Source organism: Amia ocellicauda, chromosome 14 (assembly GCF_036373705.1).
Source record: "Amia ocellicauda isolate fAmiCal2 chromosome 14, fAmiCal2.hap1, whole genome shotgun sequence".
Lineage (NCBI taxonomy): Eukaryota > Metazoa > Chordata > Actinopteri > Amiiformes > Amiidae > Amia > Amia ocellicauda.
The window spans coordinates 12,094,307-12,116,130 of NC_089863.1; the positions used below are offsets into that span (position 1 = coordinate 12,094,307).

Here is a 21,824-nt window from a genome sequence, read left to right on the forward strand (position 1 = left end):
CAACATCACAAAAATACCAACGAAGGAAAAAGACAATTATAAATTCAAATTATATGTGAAATTAAGTAGAAACTGTTACATTCTACCCCATTCCTAATCAAAATATTAGATCAAACACATTCATGAATGCTATATTTTTGGAATTAGTAATAATTATTATTGTTATTTATATTTATTTTGATTTATACTACTAATAATAATCCTTACACTTATATAGCGCTATTTAAGATACTCAAAGCAATGTAAATGTAGGGGGTCCCACACCCACCACCAATGTATAGCACCCACCTGGATGATTTCTTTCTTTTGTTCTCCTAGTTTGGGACATAATATGTGATTCTGCATGTAAGTTGAAGACATTTGTGTTTTTTTAATTTTATATTCACTACTGTTTTTTATAATATTTACTAAGATTTTCACCGTTCTGTGGGTGTGACTCAGTGTTTTTTTCCCACTGCAGTTGATGTGATTCTGGATCCTGAAACCGCACAGGACAGACTCAGGGTGTCTGATGATGGAAAGACTATGACACTAGGAGAGATGGAGAATCAATCAGACAATGGGAAGAGATTTAAGATGCAGCCTTATATCGTGGGATCGAAGGGCTTCACCTCAGGGAGACAATACTGGGAGGTGGCTGTGGGAGAGAAGACTCAGTGGTATGTAGGGGTGATCAAAGGATCTGTTAACAGGAATGTGAAAGTAATTATTCAACCTGAAAAGGGATGCTGGGCCTTGAGCTTGAAGGATAGAAAGTTTTCAGCTCAGACAGACCGACCTACCAGCCTACCTTTGAGCCTGAAGCCCAAGAAGCTTGGAGTGTATGTCGATTATGAGAGAGGGCAGGTCAGCTTTTACAATGTGGGCACCAGGTCTCACATCTACACTTTCACTGACACCTTCACAGAGGAAATATATCCATTTTTTGGGACAACCACAACATGTACAGCACCACTCACAATTTCTACTGTGGAAAAGGATGCAGCTACTGAACAATTAGATGCTCAGAGTGAAAGTGGGAATTCACCATCCAATCAAGGCTCTGATTACAGTAGAGCATCACATGGAAAGTTACAGTTTGGGAAAGTATTTAAATTTAAGAGTAAAAATGAGACACATATAAAGATGAAGCACAAGCAGCAAATTTCACTTGAGATAAATGCTGCAGGATTGGAGAGCAGCACAGCACTGAGGCTGAACACCAATAACCCAGTGTCTTATTCTTCACCAGAATCAGGAGCATTGATTGAAACATGATTAATTTACTAGATCACAATCGGTTTGCAAGTTTTGGTTACACTTTATAATAAGGTGGTGTGATTCCTCATGAATTAATATATGAATACCACAGCATTAAATCATCAATGGACATCATCTGAGTTCTGATGTTGAGCACAAGACCCCTAACCCTAACCCTGTTATACATGTGATTGATATCATAAATCAGATGAAGTGCATGACATATTAATGTGTTTATTCTGTAGTATTCATATATTAATTCACAAGGAATCACATTACCTTAATATAAAGTGTGACAATATTTTCTTTATCTAGAATTGAACAACCGCAAATGCAAAGCTGGCACAGAATACAATGGAGGATGAAGTGTGTATATAATTGGGAAGCTCTTCCAAAATGTATCTTTCTGTTTATTTTTATTTTTAAACATATGGATTTAAAACAAAAGCCAAATGTTCTATACAAAAGTGAAGAAATGTACTGGAATTCTATTGTCAAGACACCTGCAAAACACATTTAGTTTATTATATATGTTTTCTTTGGAAGAACCATTAATACTTTATTTGTATTTGTATCAGTAGTGAATTATATATGTATGTATGTATGTATGTACCTCTCTCTCTCTCATATCTCATATCTCATATATATATATATATATATATATATATATATATATATATATATATTTTGTTTTTTGATTGTTCTAATAAATCTAATAAATTAATAAATCTAATAAAATGCATACGTCAACAAAGGCTGTTTTTGAGTTTTTGAAAGAGAATATAGAGCCCTGCATTTCAGCCCGAGATCAACCGGCCCCGACTTATTTACACTCCTCGGGCCGGGGGGCTTTGGGCCAATTTTCACGTCATAGTTCACACGCTGGCCGGGCATCGGGCCTGTTTTAGGCTCCTCCTCCATTTTATATTTTAGACATTAATTAATTTAAAGAAACTATGAGAAGTTGATGATGGTAAAACAAAGGCAGAAAGACGTTGTATAACCTATAGCCATGTTAAGACTAGTAGGCTGTCTTGTTTTTCATTTGATTGGACTTTATTTTCATTAGTCTAACTGTTAAAAACTATTGGACATAAGAATGGCCATGTTCTGTGGTGATGCCTTGATTTTTGAGGTAAGGTAACCTGCGTGTTTTATTTTATGTGTTTAGATCGTACAGCCTGTTAGCTAGTTTTTCCGCACGGCGTTGCGAGCAGCAGAGCAGCCTGGTCAACTTGTCAAAAATGGTGGTGATAAACATTTAAACTAACATTGTGTGATATGCTTGAAGTGTTTTATATCTATGGATTTTATTGTAGGCAAGTCAAGTGTTGATTTGAGAGGCTAAATTGATCAAACGTCGGCCGCTGGCCGGGTGGTCGTCACATTTTTCTAAATTAACTTAATAAAGAAACTACTTTGCAATTAAAAATAAAACTGAATTATTGTAATGGCTGCAACAGTAGTATAGGCTGTGTAATGGGGAAAAAAAAAACACGGGCTCCAGTCAGACTCGGGCCGAGATTGTGATCAGCTGGCGGACAAGGGCCGAGCTGGGGCCTGAGTGTCTCAGGCCAGGGCCGGGCAAGGGCCTAGATTTGAGGTCCGTGCAGGGCTTTAAGAGAATAGCCTGCACTCTCGCTGATTTAGTTAATGTCTCCGAGCTTAACGGTCTCATAAAATTGATCAGAATCTGCAGTGCTTGTTCTGCTTTAGGAATTATTATTTCAAGCTGGCTCCATTAACTAGATTTTAAGTTTATTGTGGTAATAAGCTGAAATAGTTTTTCCCAGGGACAGCCTGCACCAAAAACTGCACTAGCTATCTTGAATAATGAAAAACTGAAAATATGATATCATTATTCGATTACCTCAGTCGATTATCCGATTTGTCAAGACATCTGTGTTCATATGCTAATGTTATGCTATAAGTACAGACTTTCACTTTAAAGCTAAAATCACAGTGTTTACTTTTACTTTTGGTACTTAAGTATACTTGTGTCATGATTACCCTTGGGAAGCTCGGGAACAGGGGACCCAAGTGCAGTTCATGGTCGGACAGGTGCGGGTAGAGTGCTGGCGGATTAGGGCAGTGGAGGCTAGACAGGGACGTGGTCGAGGTCACAGGCGATGGCCGTGGGATCAGGCAGACAGACAGGCAAAGGCGAGACAGAGTCGTAGACGGGAAGACAGGCAGGAGGTCAAAGGAACATGGGAAATCCAAGGCACGAGGAGTACAGGGCTACAGGGAGCGAACACACGAAGATGGCTCAGAGTTGCAGTACCTGACACTGGCATAACTTCGCCTCGACTGAGGGAAGTGAAGGGATTATAAAGGGAACAGAAACTGGGAAGGCAGGTGCAGGGCCAATGGAAACAGAGGGTGGAAGCAAGAGTGCAAATGGCTGACTGGAATGTTAATAGACGGATTGCTGAGAGAGTGCTTGGAAAGGCAGGGTATTGGCGGCCCCTAGTGGGGATAGAGAGGGATTGCTAGGGGACCATGACAACTTGAAAGTATACTTTTTAACTTTTATTCAAGTACTGTTTGAACGGGATACTTTTTACTTTTACTGGAGTAAGGTTTTGATTTTTACTTTTACTCAAGTATAAGTTCCGGCTACTTTTTACACCACTGGTGCAGTTGACAGTCTTATCTAGTCTTGTCTGATGATGAAATAGTGACTGAATGAAGAAATCAAGAAAGAGGATGATCTGGGTAAGATGTTATGCTCTTGGCTTGTATGTACTGTATGAATTAAATACATTTTTTTTTAATGTTTTTGTGAGACTGGGTTGAAACGAATGCCACAAATACGGATCGTATTGTTGAAGTTCCGTAGTTGTAGTTGGGACTTGAGTTGACTTGTATAATTTTGAAGTACAGACTCGAGTCGAGAGGTGGAAACATTATGCTTTGGGGGTGTTTTTCTGCTAAGGGGACAGGACAACTGCACCACATCAAAGGGACGATGGACGGGGCCATGTACCGTCAAATCTTGGGTGAGAACCTCCTTCCCTCAGCCAGGGCATTGAAAATGGGTCGTGGATGGGTATTCCAGCATGACAATGACCCAAAACACACAGCCAAGGCAACAAAAGAGTGGCTCAAGAAGAAGCACATTAAGGTCCTGGAGTGGCCTAACCAGTCTCCAGACCTTAATCCCATAGAAAATCTGTGGAGGGAGCTGAAGGTTCGATTTGCCGAACGTCAGCCTCGAAACCTTAATGACTTGGAGAGGATCTGCAAAGAGGAGTGGGACAAAATCCCTCCTGAGATGTTTGCAAACCTGGTGGCCAACTACAAGAAACGTCTGACCTCTGTGATTGCCAACAAGGGTTTTGCCACCAAGTACTAAGTCGAAGGAGTCAAATAATTATTTCACTTATTAACATGCAATTTATAACTTTTTTGAAATGCGTTTTTCTGGATTTTTGTATTGTTATTCTGTCTCTCACTGTTAAAATACACCTACCATTAAAATTATAGACTGATCATTTCTTTGTCAGTGGGCAAACGTACAAAATCAGCAGGCCACACCCTGAGTGCATTTATCTATCTTCATCTGGAATCGTCGGTATGGTGTTGCATATATTCTATGTGTTACTTTAAAATGAATTAGCTGGTGTGCTAGTTTTTTCTGAGGATGAAAATATATTGTCCCTTACTGCTTCCCAATCAGTACTACCACCCAGTTTTTCAACCTCTCTATCCCATATTAAGGTAACTGAAAGGGAGCTATTTTTAAAGGAAAGAAAAAAGTGATAGAAAGAAGAAACTAAGCCTCTTGATGTGACTGAAAATACATAGGGTGGCTAGTTAGCATAGAATCCAATGGCACCCCATAGGTGCGAAGGGCTGAGCGGAGTCTGAGGTACATGAAATAGGTAAAACCAGGGAGTGAGGTCCTGGAACTTGCAAAGGACATTATCATCAAAAATATCACTAAGAATATGAATATGTCTGGAGGACCAGGGTGGATAAGTAAAAGGCAGAGAGCCTATAAATAAAAGGGATTGTTCCATATAGGTGAAAGCTTGTGAAGTTTTCAGTGGTTGCCAAGAAATCGGTTAACTTTCTTCCATATATCTAATGAATTTGCAATGATTGGACCCATTCGAAGAGAAATAGCCCTGTCTTTAGGAATCAATTAAATGCAGTGCATTAGGGACTGAATCAGAAATATCAGATAGAAACAATAAAATGTCATCAGCATAAAGTGATATATGGCGTTTGGTGCCCTGTACAGTAATGGGGGCTATATTGTTACTTTGTCTAATAGCTTGTGCCAATGGTTTAAGGAAAGGACAAATAATAATGGTGACAATGGGCAGCCCTGTCGGGTACCTTTGCAGAGTGCAAACTGAGGGGATAACATTGAGCCGGCCTGCACACATGCAGTAGCATTGCTGTATAAAGTGTGGATCATATTGATAAAAGAATGACCGAAACCAAAGCGTTCTAGAACTGCCCACAGATAGCTACATTCCAGGTGATCAAATGCCTTCTCGGCGTCCAGAGAAAATATAGCACAAGACTCGGGTATATGGGGGGCTTGATCTATAATATGAAAAAGACGCCATATGTTGTCTGAAGCAAGAAAGCTCTTTAAAAACCGGGTCTGATCATGATGTATTAGTGTAGAACCGTCTTGGAAATAAGTGGAGAAGTCGTGGAGATAAAGCAAATAGAACTTTAATCAAGCCGGCTCGGAAGCCCCACGTCAGGAATAATTCCTTCAGTGAGGACTTAATTATTATTTTTGTCATTTAGCTGACACTCTTATCCAGGGCGACTTACATTTGTACCCATTTATACAGCTGGGCATTTTACTGGAGCAATCTAAGTGAAGTACCTGAGTCCAGAGCCCTAACCACTACTCCATAGAGCTGCCTTGACTTAATGTTTACAAAAATGAGTACAACTTTATAGGAAAATGACGTAACATCTTATGGCCGTTCATCCAATCAGAAGATACAGGTCTGGGTCCGTTTATGATCTGTCCTCCCGTGAAGAGGTGATGGATCCAAAAAGCAGATGTCTGTCTTTGATGTGCACTAGGAAGATGCGATCCCACAGTCGTCATTTACCTAGTGTCAATCGCTCATTAACAGAAACAATTCCTGCCTATCTGGAGAAATGATTAAGTCATAAACAAATTTTCAGCAGACAGCTGTAGGCTATTTCAGCACTGTGTGATCCTGACAGGAGTTTCTAACAAATCAACCTTGTTGACCTTTTGTTTAGCCTGCTAAAGCTAGTCTGCTCAGTCTGTATACAAGCTACTTCTAATGCTAGTGTTAATATAAAACATTATATAATTATCACAAAACACTTTCTTCAACTTTGCGATACAGAGTCTTCAATTAGGTTACACACATATTTTTCCAAATGCCTAGAAAGAGCTTTAGCAAACATTTTTAGATCTGAATTTTAAAGTGAAAGGGGCCTGTAGCTGGCACAGTCTACAGTGGGGGAAAAAAGTATTTGATCCTCTGCTGATTTTGTACGTTTGCCCACTGACAAAGAAATGATCAGTCTATAATTTTAATGGTAGGTGTATTTTAACAGTGAGAGACAGAATAACAACAAAATAATCCAGAAAAACGCATTTCAAGAAAGTTATACATTGATTTGCATGTTAATGAGGGAAATGGTTTAGAATGTACAACATTATTGCTGTCCCTGATTGCCTCAATAGAAGCCAACTGTTCGGATTGTTTTAATCGCAATGCAAGCAATCTGCTGGGACGCTCTGCATGCTCATAATAGAGCTGTCTTGTTTTGTGTACTAGAAATTCTGCTCTGCTACTAGTAAGATTTTTAAATTCAGTCTTTAAGGTGGCTAACTGTAAAAGGTACACTTCTGTTTTTTTCCAACTGTGAAAGAGTAGTTTCCAGCTGGAGGATGTGTTTGTTTCGTGATTTATTCAAGTTAGAAGAAAAGGATGTACAGAAGCCCCTAATAAAGCATTTAGTGACCTCCCATAATGAATGAGGATTGGTTGCAGTATTACGGTTGATTTCTAGGAATTCTCTCAAACTCTCTGTGAGCTGTTTTAAGAAAGCTTCATTGTGAAGTAAAAATGAATTAAAACGCCAGCGTTTAGCACACTTAATTCCTGGGACCAAATCAAATGAATACAAAACCGGAGCATGATCCGAAATAATTATTCTAATTCTGTTGAAATAATATTATGCATAATAATTGGGGAGATAAAAATGTAGTCGATGCGAGAGTACATCTTGTGTCTATGCAAAAAGAATGTGAAATCTTAAACACCATTGTTTCTCAGACGCCAAGCATCATGTACATTCAAGTCTTGTGCAAAGTTTTGAATGTACTTAGAGGCAGAGGTAAGAGACCTGGCAGTGCCCTGTGATGAATTATCAAGAGCTGGATTGAAAGTCAAATTATAATCCCCCCCAACAATAAGTGCACAATCTGGGATTGCTGATAGCTTAAGTCTGATGTTCTCAAAAAATTGAGGATTGAAAACATTGGGTGCATAGAATGATGCTAAGCACAGTTTAACACTGTTAAGTGCTGCTATTACTTGACAGAAATGGCCTTCAGTATCATTGCTTAAACTATTAATGGTAATATTTACCTTTCTGTTAACCACAATTAGTACGCCTTAAGTATTACTTTATAGTGTTTATTTTGAAATCTATTGACATCAGCAGATTTGAGATGTCTCCTGAATTAATACAAATGTAACGTTTTTACGATGTAAAAAATCGAAGCAATCTAAGACCACACACGTTCCAGGACATACAATTATAGTTATCCATTATGGAGGTTTAAAATAGACAGTAGGGGGCCACTCCTCCCCTATGTACTGAGCAAGTATACAGAGATTGCATAACAGACATCAATGGAAGAAGTAAACATATCCTGGAATTAGCATGTATATATCCCAACCCTGTATATATCAGAACGTGTGTGCACGGGTGTAGGTTTGGTTTCAGAATTGGAGGGGACATGTATTTTGACTCCGCGGATTGTGTGGGCAAGTGCGCGATAGTTGTCAATTGTTATTGGGGGGGTGGAAAGCTCATCAGCATTCATATGGGGGGGTATCAGTATGTGTGTTTTTGCTAAGCTAACCTGAAAACACACACACACAAAACAAGCTAACGTCAACTTTAAATACACTCAAAGTGTGCTATGTTTACTTTTAATATACATTTGACATACTAATCTGAAGTATACTTTATTTTGTTATACTAATAATGTACTTTTAATAAACTTACATAAAGTATACAGTATTTTTTGTACTAATAGTGTACTTGGAATATACTTTCACAAAGTTTACTTTAGTTTTTAATAGTTTACTTTTAATATACTTACAGAAAGTGTACTTTAACTGTACTTATTAATAATGTACTTTGAATATACTTACATAAGAACCAATTCTATCCAATGATCACTATTGGTGGTTACCAAGGTGTGTGTGTGTGTGTGTGTGTGTGTGTGTGTGCGCGAGTGTGTGCGTGCGTGCATCTGTGCGTGTGTGCGTGTGTGTGTGTGTGTGTGTGTGTGTGTGTGTACGTGTGTGTGTACCTAGGTTGCTTCAGTAAATGCTGGTCTGTATAAATGGGTAAATGTAAAAAATAATGTGATATCTTGTAACAATTGTAAGTCACCCTGGATAAGGGTGTCTGCTAAGAAATTGAGTAATAATATATATTGTAGCGATCTTGCCTTTTCACTGGTCGCTGGTAAAATAAAATACTTGAGGCAGAGTTTTTCAGAACGAAAATTGCAGTTTATTCATCTGTTGCAGAGGAACTTCCCTTTTCCCCCTTTTCCTTCAGATGCTCTCCAAAACTCACACATGTTTCTTCCAAATTAACTCCCACTCAACTCAAACTCCTGGAGCATCACCCCACCCTTATATACACCCCCTGTCGGGTGATTCCCTCCCATCTAATCACCACTCTCTGGCTGTTCCACCCTGAGATGGGGGAGCCACACAGACACAATTACCCACAACATCCCTCCCTAGCCCAACACACTAACACCCCACATGTAACACACATTCACACTCACGCACACACACACATAGACAGAGTCCCCGAACTGACTCACCCACCCTGCATACACACTTTTACACCCCACGGGCTGCCCTACTGGCACACAAACACAGACACCTGCCAGCATCGCTACACCCCCCCCCCCTCCAGTCCCTCGCCCCCGAGGAACAGACAAACTTAGCCAAGCTTCCTGGTGGCTTCCGGTTTCGGGCTGGATGAACAGGAACGGGGGGGAGAACCACTCGGGGCAGAGTCAGGTTGCCTGCTGTGGGCAAAGGGAGCAGAGGCAGAGTAGGGAGGTTCAGGGCATGGAGCCACTGGGGACAGGTCAAGGGCAACAGAGGATGGAGAAGGGGTAGCAGAGGAGGGACAAGGGATAGTGTATTTGAAGGTCTGTAGCTGCTCAATCCAGCATGCCACCTGTCCCTCTGGCTCCCTGAAAGACATGAGCCAACGCAGCGCTTCGTGGTTGGTCCTAATGGTGAAGGGCAACCCACACAGATAGTGGTGGAAGTGACAGGTTGTCTCTCTCCGGGGTGGCGTAAGCAGGCAGACAGTCGCTGACGCAGGAGAAGGGTGGGCTTGGCCCCCCCAAAGTGGTAGATTAGAGCTTTGCTGACCACTTCATATTCGAGGTGTTCACCGTCACCAATGTTCAATAATATTTGCAATGCCTCCCCTTCCAATGCGGCCGAGAGCTGTGTGGCTTTTTGTTCAGCAATCCAGTCATTGGCCCAAGCCACCATCTCAAACTTGGCCTTGTAGGCCTCCCAGGAGACCTTTCCATTATAATGCCCCGCCTTCAGCTCCTTCCGGCCGGCCATTGGCACAGGGCAGCCCGGGGATGAGGTCTGCGGTGTAGGCCACGGTTCTGGGGCCTGGGCGGTGCCTTGTGCAGTCTGGGCCTGGACAGTCTCATGCCCTATTTCCCCGGCCCTAACGGACCGGTGCCTATGTCGAGGCTTATCTACCCCCCCGCTAACACATGCACGCATTGCTGTACAGTTTCAGTACTTATATACAGTGAGGGAAAAAAGTATTTGATCCCCTGCTGATTTTGTATGTTTGCCCACTGACAAAGAAATGATCAGTCTATAATTTTAATGGTAGGTGTATTTTAACAGTGAGAGACAGAATAACAACAAAAAAATCCAGAAAAACGCATTTCAAAAAAGTTAATGTTAATGAGGGAAATAAGTATTTGATCCCCTATCAATCAGCAAGATTTCTGACTCCCAGGTGTCTTTTATACAGGTAATGAGCTGAGATTAGGAGCACTCTCTTAAAGGGAGTGCTCCTAATCTCAGATCGTTACCTGTATAAAAGACACCTGCCCACAGAAGCAATCAATCAATTAGATTCCAAACTCTCCACCATGGCCAAGACCAAAGAGCTGTCCAAGGATGTCAGGGACAAGATTGTAGACCTACAAAAGGCTGGAATGGGCTACAAGACCATCGCCAAGCAGCTTGGTGAGAAGGTGACAACAGTTGGTGCGATTATTCACAAATGGAAGAAACACAAAATAACTGTCAGTCTCCCTCGGTCTGGGGCTCCATGCAAGATCTCACCTCGTGGAGTTTCAATGATCATGAGAACGGTGAGGAATCAGCCCAGAACTACACGGGAGGATCTTGTTAATGATCTCAAGGCAGCTGGTACCATAGTCACCAAGAAAACAATTGGTAACACACTACGCCGTGAAGGACTGAAATCCTGAAGCGCCTGCAAGGTCCCCCTGCTCAAGAAAGCACATGTACAGGCCCGTCTGAAGTTTGCCAATGAACATCTGAATGATTCAGAGGAGAACTGGGTGAAAGTGTTGTGGTCAGATGAGACCAAAATCGAGCTCTTTGGCATCAACTCAATTCGCCGTGTTTGGAGGAGGAGGAATGACCCCAAGAACACCATCCCCACCGTCAAACATGTAGGTGGAAACATTATGCTTTGGGGGTGTTTTTTTGCTAAGGGGACAGGACAACTGCACCGCATCAAAGGGACGATGGACGGGGCCATGTACCGTCAAATCTTGGGTGAGAACCTCCTTCCCTCAGCCAGGGCATTGAAAATGGGTCGTGGATGGGTATTCCAGCATGACAACGACCCAAAACACACAGCCAAGGTAACAAAGGAGTGGCTCAAGAAGAAGCACATTAAGGTCCTGGAGTGGCCTAGCCAGTCTCCAGACCTTAATCCCATAGAAAATCTGTGGAGGGAGCTGAAGGTTCGAGTTGCCAAACGTCAGCCTCGAAACCTTAATGACTTGGAGAGGATCTGCAAAGAGGAGTGGGACAAAATCCCTCCTGAGATGTGTGCAAACCTGGTGGCCAACTACAAGAAACATCTGACCTCTGTGATTGCCAACAAGGGTTTTGCCACCAAGTACTAAGTCGAAGGGGTCAAATACTTATTTCCCTCATTAACATGCAAATCAATTTATAACTTTTTTGAAATGCGTTTTTCTGGATTTTGTTGTTGTTATTCTGTCTCTCACTGTTAAAATACACCTACCATTAAAATTATAGACTGATAATTTCTTTGTCAGTGGGCAAACATACAAAATCAGCAGGGGATCAAATACTTTTTTTCCCTCACTGTATATATATATGAGCACTTATGTTTAAAAAGTATGAATCAGTTAAATTGATTGGTACTGTAAATCATGTGACTCTGGGGAAAATATGAACATCAAATAACAATGCCATGTCCAATAATATAGCTCAATTCTTCCATGACATTGATGTCCTCCAATCAAGTTCAAGTGTATCATACATGCTCATCCCAGGTATGAGGAGTGGACGGTGGATTCCAGTGGTGTTTCATGGTGCTTTGAGGATGGTGGGAACGTTCATGCCGTATATATATCCCAGACCTCTGTGGATATTAACATAATAACATAAAAAGAGAAAGACTAAATATTTTCCGAACTTCCGTAAGTTTTATTTTTCTTCCATTCGTTTTTAATTTATTTTTTATTAGTGAATAATGATACATGTTTTTTTATTCTTTCTGTGATTGTAACGGTTGTGATGTAGGCCTAATTCGAATGTGTTTTTTAGTTTTTAATGTGAATGATGAGCGTTTACAGCATGTTCTCGTGCTTGTGCGAGGCGCTGAGATTGTCGTTTTAAGCACTCGAGTGAGCATGCAGAGGGGCTGTTAGAGGCGAGTGAGCGCTGTGTGGGAGTGAAGGAGGTCTCAGCAGCATCTCCAAACCCGGGAGAACATTTCAGGCTCGGGTTTTTGGAGTTCAAAATTCATAAACTGTACTGTGTTCAGATTGCATCTCTCTCTCTCTCTCTCTCTCTCTCTCTCTCTCTCTCTCTCTCTCTCAAATTCAAATTCAAGTTCAAGTTCAAGTTCAAATTCAAATTCAAAAAGAGCTTTATTGGCATGACAAGGTTACACCCGTTTTGCCAAAGCAAGTATAGGGGGTTCTACTGCAAAACATAGAACAGTGCAGTGGGCAATAATACTATATAAACACAAGTTTACAGACATTACATACATTAATATACATAGAACACAACATTTACAAAACAATTCTGCATGAATTGATACTATATATAGTGTCTTTTACACTGTCTCTCTCAGTTTGTGGCAGGTAAGCATATAGTCGGCAGCCAGCTCTGCTGTATGCTCATCCTCTCCTAACAGGATTTTTATTTTGCCTTCATCACTGAGCTCATGGAAGCCTGTAACCTGGGCTGAGAATTTCAGGAGGTGCGTGTCCCTGGCTGTGGAGTATTTGGTACAGTGCAGCAGGAAGTGTGTCTCGTCCTCCACCTCCCCCTGCTCACACTGTCCACAGTCCCTCCTCTCTGGGCTTCCAGGTCTGCCTGTGTCGCCCTGTCGCCCAGGTATTGTGCTCTCATCTTCTTGGTGATGATGTTGATCCTGGTGCCCGCTGTCTGCCCACTGGGGCTGGTGTGGCTCTGCTCAGTGAGGGGCCGTGCCAGGGTACAAATGGCATACTGTTTAGGGCCATGCTCCTGGCTCCTCAGTGCTGTGTGGCAGTAGGAGTGAGGGTGGCTGTTGTTGAGGTGCCCTCTTGTGCACAGTGCCCTCTTGTGCACAGTGAGCAGCAGGGGGAGGTGGCCCAGTTCAGCTCTGCATGTGTTATTGGCTGCAGCTGGAACAGGTGTCTGCAGAACTCCAGGTGCAGGCTCTCAGTTGGGCTGCTGTCCCACTTGCTGTGATCAGGGTAAGTTATTGGGCCCCACACTTCACTACCATACAGGAGGATTGGAGACAATATACTATCAAAGATTTTAAGCCAGATCCTCACTGGGGGTTTTAAGTTGTACAATGTATTTTCTTTGCATAAAAAGCCCTGCGTGCCTTTTCGTTCAGTGCACTTATAGCTGCATTGAAGCTCCCTGATGCACTAACGTCCAGACCAAGGTATGTGTAATTGGTTGTGTGCTGTACTGTGTTGCCATTTAGAAATAATTGAAATTTCTGTGCCTGGTTCTTGGCTTTTTTCTGGAACACCATGATTCTGGTCTTGTCCAGGTTGGCTTCCAGGGCCCAATCCTGGCAGTACTGCTCTAGTATGGTCAGGCTCTGCTGCAGCCCCTGCTGTGTGGGTGAAAGCAGGACCAGGTCATCAGCGTACAGCAGTAGTTTGACAATGGAGTGGTGCAGAGTGAGGCCTGGGGCTGAGGACTGCTCCAGCACTGAAGCCAGCTCATTAATATAAATATTAAAGAGTGTAGGACTCAGGCTGCAGCCCTGTCGCACTCTGCAACCCTGGTGGAAGAACTCTGTCTTTTGTGGCTGACCTTCACACTGCACTGGTTTTCCTGGTACATGTTTTTAATGATGTCATAGGTTTTCTCATCTGCCACTCTCCAGCAGTCTGAGGAGCAGTCCAGGCTGCCAGATGGAGTCGAAGGCTTTTTGAAGTCGACGAAGCAAGCAAAGACTTTCCCCTTGTTGGTGCCGTGTACATGTTTGTTGAGGAGGCTGTGTAGAGTGTAGATGTGGTCGGTGGTGCGGTGATTGGGAAGAAAGCTGATCTGGCCTCTGTTCAGCACACTGTGCTCTGACAGGAACCTCAGGATTCTGCTGTTCAGGATGCTGCAGAAGATGTTCCTCAGGCTGCTGCTCACACATATCCCTCTGTAGTTGGAGGGGTCCAGCTTGTCACAACTCTTATGGATGGGGGTGATGAGCCCTTGGTTCCACAGAGCAGGGAAGCAGCCAGCAGTCAGGACCAGGTTGTACAGCTTCAGCAGGGCCTCCTGTAATGCCAGGCTGCTGTGCTTCAGCATCTCATTGGGTATACAATCTGCCCCACTGGCTTTTTTAGATTTCAGGGGTTTTATTCTTTCCTTTAGTTCCTGCAGGGTAATGGGGGTGTCCAGGGGGTTTTGATTGTCTTTAATAATGTTTTCTAATTCCTTTAGTTTCTTTAGGGCCAAATTTTGTTCTGGTGTTAGAGTTTGCTCTGGTATTTCTTGGTATAGATTTTCAAAGTAATTTTTCCAAATGTTGCCATTTTGAATTGCCAATTCTTTATTTTGCTTGGTGTAATATAACTGGTTCCAAGTTTCCCAGAAAGTGTCGTGATCAATTAATCATTCAATTATTTCAATTTTTTTGTGATATAGTTTTCTCTTTTCTTTCTCAGGGTGTATTTGTAGTGTTTCAGTGTGTGGTGGTAGTGATGTCGTTGCGCTGTTATCTGGATCTCTGAGCTTCTGGTTGGAAAGAGATCGCAGTTCCTTTCTGATTTCTTTGCATTCAGCATCAAACCATTTTTCTTTTGACCGTCCCTTTTTATTCTGTTTTTTCTTTTATTTTTTTCTTAGGTTAGACTTGGTCAAATAGCTCAGCAGCTCAGCTCAGCAGCTCTTTGTTACTCTTGTTGACCACACTGTCATAGCTGTTTCTCTGGTGGGTCACACTGCTGTGGTACCATGGGGCATTTCCAAAGACATGGTTGTTTCCCTCTGTGGAGATGAAGTCAATCTCTCTGCCTGTTCTGGCATTGAGAACTCCACAGATCAGCACACTGACCAGTGTCTGACTGCAGAGTGGGGAAGCTCTCAGGGTTGTAGTAGGGGGAGTCCGATGGGGGGATGTAGGCTGAACACAGGTATGTGTCACATTGGGCTGAGAACAGTGAGCCTTTAATTTGTATCCACAAGTGTGTTTCTCCTCTTTTTACTGGGGTAATGAAGTGAACAAGCTCCTCTTTATAACATATGATGATCCCGCCGGAGTCTCAGCCCCGCTTCACTGCAGGGTTCTTGCAGGACGGCACTATGAGCTGCCTGTAGCCCACAGGACTGAGAGTGGACTTGTCTGCTCTGGTCCAGGTTTCATGCAGAATCATAATATCTACATTATTTAAACTATTTACAAGTCTGGAGTTTGGGTTTAACACCCAAAAGCTGAAGCATTCAGGCCCTGAATGTTCCACCTGCTAATTACAAAAGATCTAATTTTTATTTTCAAAATATAACTTTCAATGAGACAAAATGTGAAATGTAATTACTTCACTTTAAACAGTTTTATTTTATTTTATTATTTTTAATGGAAGACATCATATTTGAGATGTGTTTATGTCATGAGTCTGGTGCAGATTGCGTTCAACAGTTTCCTGATCTCACTCAGCTACGAACTGGCTGGCTGTGCTGTCCTGCTGTGCTGGAAAGCATGTCTGCTGCTGCTGGCTGTGTGGGGGTCGGACACTGCTGGCTTGGGGTCTCTGAGGGCCCTGGTTGGCTAATCTGTTTGGTCTCCTCTGTGTCTGGGGCTCCCTTGCCCTGGGGTCTCGGTGCTGCTGCGGGGGTGTCCTCATCTGCCCCAGAGCTTTTTTTGTAAAACCAGGCTATTGTGAAGTCCATTCCCTCTTATGGGAGGAGCAGCAACTGTGGGTTTGGTTTGTGTTTCGTTTTAAAAACAGAGACAGGAAACACTACAAGCGATACAGTCTGACGTGGAGAGGACTTTTGTGTCTATCTTATTAGTTCTGCTTTACATGATTGTAAACAGTGTTATAAATACATGTTTCTTTTCAGAGATATTAGGAAGAGCTAAACGTGTATAGACAACATTATATTCAGACTAGAATATGTTTCCATGTGCAACAATGTTGGGGTGAAAATTGCCCCTATGTATTGTATATACCCACTGTATAATACTCTGCATGTTGGGAGAGTACAAGGATTTTTATATAACATTAGGTAGGCATACTGATTATTTAACCTACTGTAACCATGTAACTCATTGTATTGTATTCTGATTGTAGGATTAGATAAGAACAGATGCTGCAGATTTGACATTGACATATCTCACTGGAAATGTTGCCGTGGCAGGGAGGCTGAAACTTGTCATTATTGCAGAAATAACATACTTGCGCATAACTGTGTTTCTGTGTAAGTCTAGACACTTGAACTCATGGCCATCCCCTCAGCTCTAGTTTGGAAATATCAAACCACAATCTACCTATATTTATATAATATTTTGAGGAACAGCTCAGAGCTGACAACATAAACAATATACATGCTGCTCTTCAGACAAACCAGAAATAAGATAGAGTCCCACGTCATCTACTGCTAGGCAAACCATGCAGACATGTCAACCGAAAGTCTCGAGTGTGTTAGGAGTTATGATATAGGACACATTCCATGTCTGCCTAGCAACTAGATCTGTAATACAGTATGTCTGTAATATCTGTTTGTCCTGCCCCGGAACTCTTGGCAAACAGACTTCTGACATGTATAAAAGTATGTGTTGTTGCAAAAATAAACTGAAGACAAACGATCTGGCATTGTGTCGGTGACGTTTCTTCCTGGGCTTGTATCCTGCGGAGGATCCACCATCCTGCACTGACGGTGCTGGGTTATCATAGTCCAGGGAACCAGAAGGGTTCACTTCTCCGTGAAGTGGTTGTACCTTAACAAACAATAATTACATATTTGCTATTTAGTATTATTATCATTATTTGTGCTAGTATATATGTATTTTGATCAGCACAACATGACTCCCTTAACTTATTACTCTTTCTGCAGATTTGTAACAGCAAACAATACTTTTTACCATATTATTTATAATTTACTTAGCAGCATGGGTGTTGCTAGACCCCTCTTACTGGGGCTTGTGACCCAGTATAAATCTGCTGTACCCCAGTAAAATCTCAAGTTTGGGTTTTAACAATTTACTTTGTGTGCATTCATTTAGATTGATAATCCCCGGAAAAAAGAAACAGACCTAAACACAGTAACCCAATCAACACTTGTAAAAGCAACGCAGTTGAACCAAAAACACAAACTGTTGCACGCACACCTGTGTGCTGTGATAGCCACTGCAGCGTGCACACGGAAGTCCATTGTCGGTGTGCCAGTCACAATTGAGGGAGGGTTTGTTATTTGCATAGACAGTGTCTGCCTTTTATGTAGTAAAACATGTTGAGAATGTTCATGTACAGTATGTTGAAGATACTTAAATAAATATTTTCATAAAGATTAATATCAATGCATGTTTACATTTCCCAGTACTTGTTGCAGTATAAGAATAGTGGGTTAAGCAAGGGAAGTTTGTATAGTGCATTCTTCTTGCACGCTTTTTTCAAGAAAAAAGCACTTATTTTTTCAAGGAAGAAAAGCGATATGAGTAACGCGGAGCCTGTGCCCCAGTAGAGCTTTATGTCTAGCAACTCCTCTGCTTAACAGACGCCCTTAACCAGGGCAAGTTACAGTTGAGAGAAAATACACACGTTTCACATTAATCATCCAGATACAATATAGCAGCTTTAATTGAACTAAAGTGCACGTCTCAGTCGTGGCGTTTATGGACGCATTTATTAAACCAGTCCTTAATGTTTTTAGGGAAACCTAGATCTGCAGTATTTATTTGTTCATTAATTGAACTTGTAAATGGGCACATGTTAACAAAATCGTGTCCTTTACACTGATTGTCTCTGCGGATTGTCCTGCACACCATTCACACAACACACAATATTAATAATATCGGCTACTACGATCCGATTATTATCCTTCAGTTTATATTTAACTAGTCACGGCACTGCACCGGTCCTGTGAAAGCCAAGTTTTTAATACACTCGGATATTAACTGTAAGTAGTCATTGTTTCTGTATGTGGATTTTGTTATTATTGTTATTATTTTTATTTCTTGGCAGATGCCCTTATCCAGGGCGACTTACAACATAAGTCCAAACAACGTGCAAAAATACAATGAAGTACAAGGCATCAATTATTACAAATTCAATTTAGCTAAAACAGCAATTCAAAATAATACATTTAACAAATTTACACAAGTTCAGTAAGTGACTTCCTACATCCTGGACGGTCAAAGCTAAGTGCTGTCAAGATGTAGGGTCACAGACAAGGGCTACGTACAGGAAAGGGAGCAAGGAGGAAAACAATCAAGAACATGAGAAGCATAATAAAAACTGTGAAGTGCTATCTAGCTATCTAGAGGACTAATATTACAAGTACTGTTGGAAAAGATGCGTCTTGAGTAAGCGCCGGAATGAGGTCAAGGACTTCGGTGGGCAGGTCGTTCCACCATTTAGGGGCCAGGGATGAGAAGTAGCGGCTCTGGAGGAAGGATTTCACTCCATGCTGCTAATACAACTAATTTCGATGTGATTGCACACGGCACTTGAGATTATATCTTCCGACACAATGTTTCTGAACTCTTCCCTGTCTGTCTGCAAATCCAGCACACATCTCCGATTCTGAAAGAGAAGTATTTCCTCAGTTTATGGACACGTCTGGCAGCAGACAGTTAACCAGCCACAAAACACAGATGCGTCCAGATGCTTAATCCAGTAACTATTGGCTCAAATTAGTGCCATAAGTAACGAATTCAAAATAAAAAACATTTAACCAAAATTTATTTTTAGAAAAAAATGATGTTGAGATAAAAAATTAAACAATCAAAAGCAAAATGTATAAAATTGTAAACAAAAAAATATATAATGTTAAATCAAGAGTAGTCACAATCTGGAACAAACTCCTCAGCGATGTGGTAGAAACTGAAAGTTTGGGAACATTTAAAAATAGACTGGATAGGATCCTTGAATCACTTAGTTATTAACGGACACCAAATGAGCATGATGGGTCAAATTTACTGTATAACACTGGATTAACCAAGGCAGTACTGTACTGTTGTGACTTCTGGATTAATATTTAAAGAGATTAGGCAGATGTATTATGCACACACACACACACAGTTTAGTGTTCATATTGTAACGATCTCGAGCCTTGGATGCGGTAAGATCGTTGCAATGTGATACAGGAGACCGGGGCTCGATCCTCCATCTTGCCGGGACCCGAGACCCGAGACCCCTCAAAAGTGTTACAACATAATTTTTTTAGCACACGGTTCTCCATATTGTTGTACAGTTTAACAGTACTTTATGATGTCTTCTCCCCGCCTACATATTATGTCGCTTTCTCATAACGCAGATTTCTGCAGATTTGCGCAAATTCGCATAGAATCTGATCATTTAACCCATTCATTCATAGTATCTTTGCAGATTCTGCACAATGCGCTTCCTGACGTTAAGATCATAGAGCTGTGTTAATAGGCTGGAAAATGGTCTTGCCAATCACTGCTGAAGGTTGTTTTGTTTATGCCACATGATGACTGCGTGTAGAGAAGGGCATTTTAGTTTTTATTTTAATACATTTTTATCATAAAAGCAATGACTTCAGTGTCAGATGGAGACTTTTGTGTTTTGACTCGAATCGAGTCATTACAACTGCATCATCTCCTGGTAAATTCTACTTTGGCAGGGCACTTATTTGTGTAACGCTTCCTTCCGGTTAGGTAACCTAAACTATTTGTTGGAAGGAGCACCAGGTTCTTTAGTTTTAGCCTCTCTACTATCACCTTCTAATCATCCCGATTTCAGAATTATTAACTCCCCAGACACATGCACATAACCCAAAGTATAATAAACAATTATATTTATTTACATAAAATAAAATAATAAACCATCTAAAATATATATTGTAATGAGGTGAGGGGCCGGGTCTTCGATCACCGCTATGTGCCTGCCCTAATGCTCTCTTTTGCGATAGACAGGACCATGGACAGCCGGTGGAGAAACACTGGCAAGACAGCAGAACAGCCACACCTGCCTGTGATTACAAATCACCCAGACTGCAAGCAGGTGCGGCTGATCAGTGCAGGCTATATAAAACTCACCCCATGGTTCCTTCTTTGTCTTAGAAGTTGGGGAGTGGACGGAAAGACAAGGAGGGAGGCTAGAGGAGCAAAGAACAGACAAACTAACTGAATTGAAAACTGGATGACAACTTGGACTGGCTGAGGACCTTGAGTGAGGTTTGAATTGTTTTGGAAGACTACGACCCTGGTGAAGACCCCTGGAACCCTTTTGACCACGAGATTGCCTAACCCCTCAAGAATTTTGTTTGTTTTGTTTGTTTTTGTTAACCCTAGGAAACAGATTAGCTGTCCATGGCTAGTTAGGAATTTTGTTCTGGGTAGCAGACCATTCCTGCTACAGATAGTGCTCCTTACAAAGAGCTAGGTTTTTGTTTTCAATTTTTTCCAATATCCGAGGTGGAACTAAAATAAACCAACAGCCTGGGGCTGTATTTACCCTCTTCCTTGGTTTGCCTTCCTGTGTTTTGACATTGTTCCCCGCCTAACATTCATTGGCTGCAGTAGCCCAACCCCGCATCTCGTTACTATATATATAAACATCACGCTTTAAATGAAACAATAGCAATTACACAATTCGAGTAACCTTTTTCACAGAACTCAAATTAAAGGTTTCTCAATTCACCCTTTGTTCAAAATAAAATGACCTTAAATACAAGGCAGTCCATACAATCACAGGAACAGGAGTGGCCTTCAGAAGTGTAAATTGGCCTCTTCACTCTTTTAGAGCCAAAAGAAACAAATATTGTGTACCTGAATCTCCTCTATGTCCGATAATCAGGCTCCTACTGGATTTCAGCTCTTACACGGGCTCACAGTCCTCCTCTCCAGTAAACTGCGATGAATTATGCTCTGATATGATTCAGTCCCTCGGTCTCTACTCACCGTCCGAATCCCTCGTAGTCAGATGACCTTTGAGTGCGTCCTGTGACTCAGAGCTATCTGGATTTCCTCCACAGTGTCTGAATACTCCATTGATGACTAAAACACACTCGTGTTTTTGTATACAAATTCTCTCTGTCTTAATATGCAAACAATCCGTATGATCGCTGTCAGTGAACCATCCTACCCAAACTTTTCTTGATCTTTATCGTCAGTTCACTCAACAAAACCAATGCTCCTCCATATTATCTCTTATTGATATAACACACTGGCACCTTTTTGAACAATCAATACAGCGGTTTACCTACTAATCATCTCTGTTCACAACCATTCGTATCCCTCCTCCCTCTACATATCTTCTTGTCTCTCTATATATACATTTCACCCCCTATTGATTGACATGTCAGGACCCTATCAAACATTTACCTAGCATCCAAAAGGCGTACACAAGCAAGGAATTAACCTATCACCTCCTGATGCACATACAGACTAAT

General features: G+C 41.6%; 1 protein-coding gene across 3 annotated transcripts in view; it reads left to right on the top strand.

Moving 5' to 3' along the window:
* LOC136768722 (butyrophilin subfamily 2 member A2-like) overlaps positions 1-20,749 on the top strand; it is a 34,520-nt gene extending 13,771 nt beyond the window's left edge. The window contains exons 10-12 of one of the 3 annotated variants that reach the window (XM_066723061.1): positions 319-345; positions 461-659; positions 20,494-20,749. In XM_066723061.1, the coding sequence (XP_066579158.1) occupies positions 319-345; positions 461-659; position 20,494 (227 nt within the window). In that variant the 3' untranslated portion in view covers positions 20,495-20,749. Of the gene's footprint in view, positions 1-318; positions 346-460; positions 1,847-20,493 lie in introns of those variants that run through there. The other 2 variants (XM_066723059.1, XM_066723060.1) reach the window with 2 other exon arrangements.
* The last annotated feature ends 1,075 nt before the right edge of the window (positions 20,750-21,824 follow it).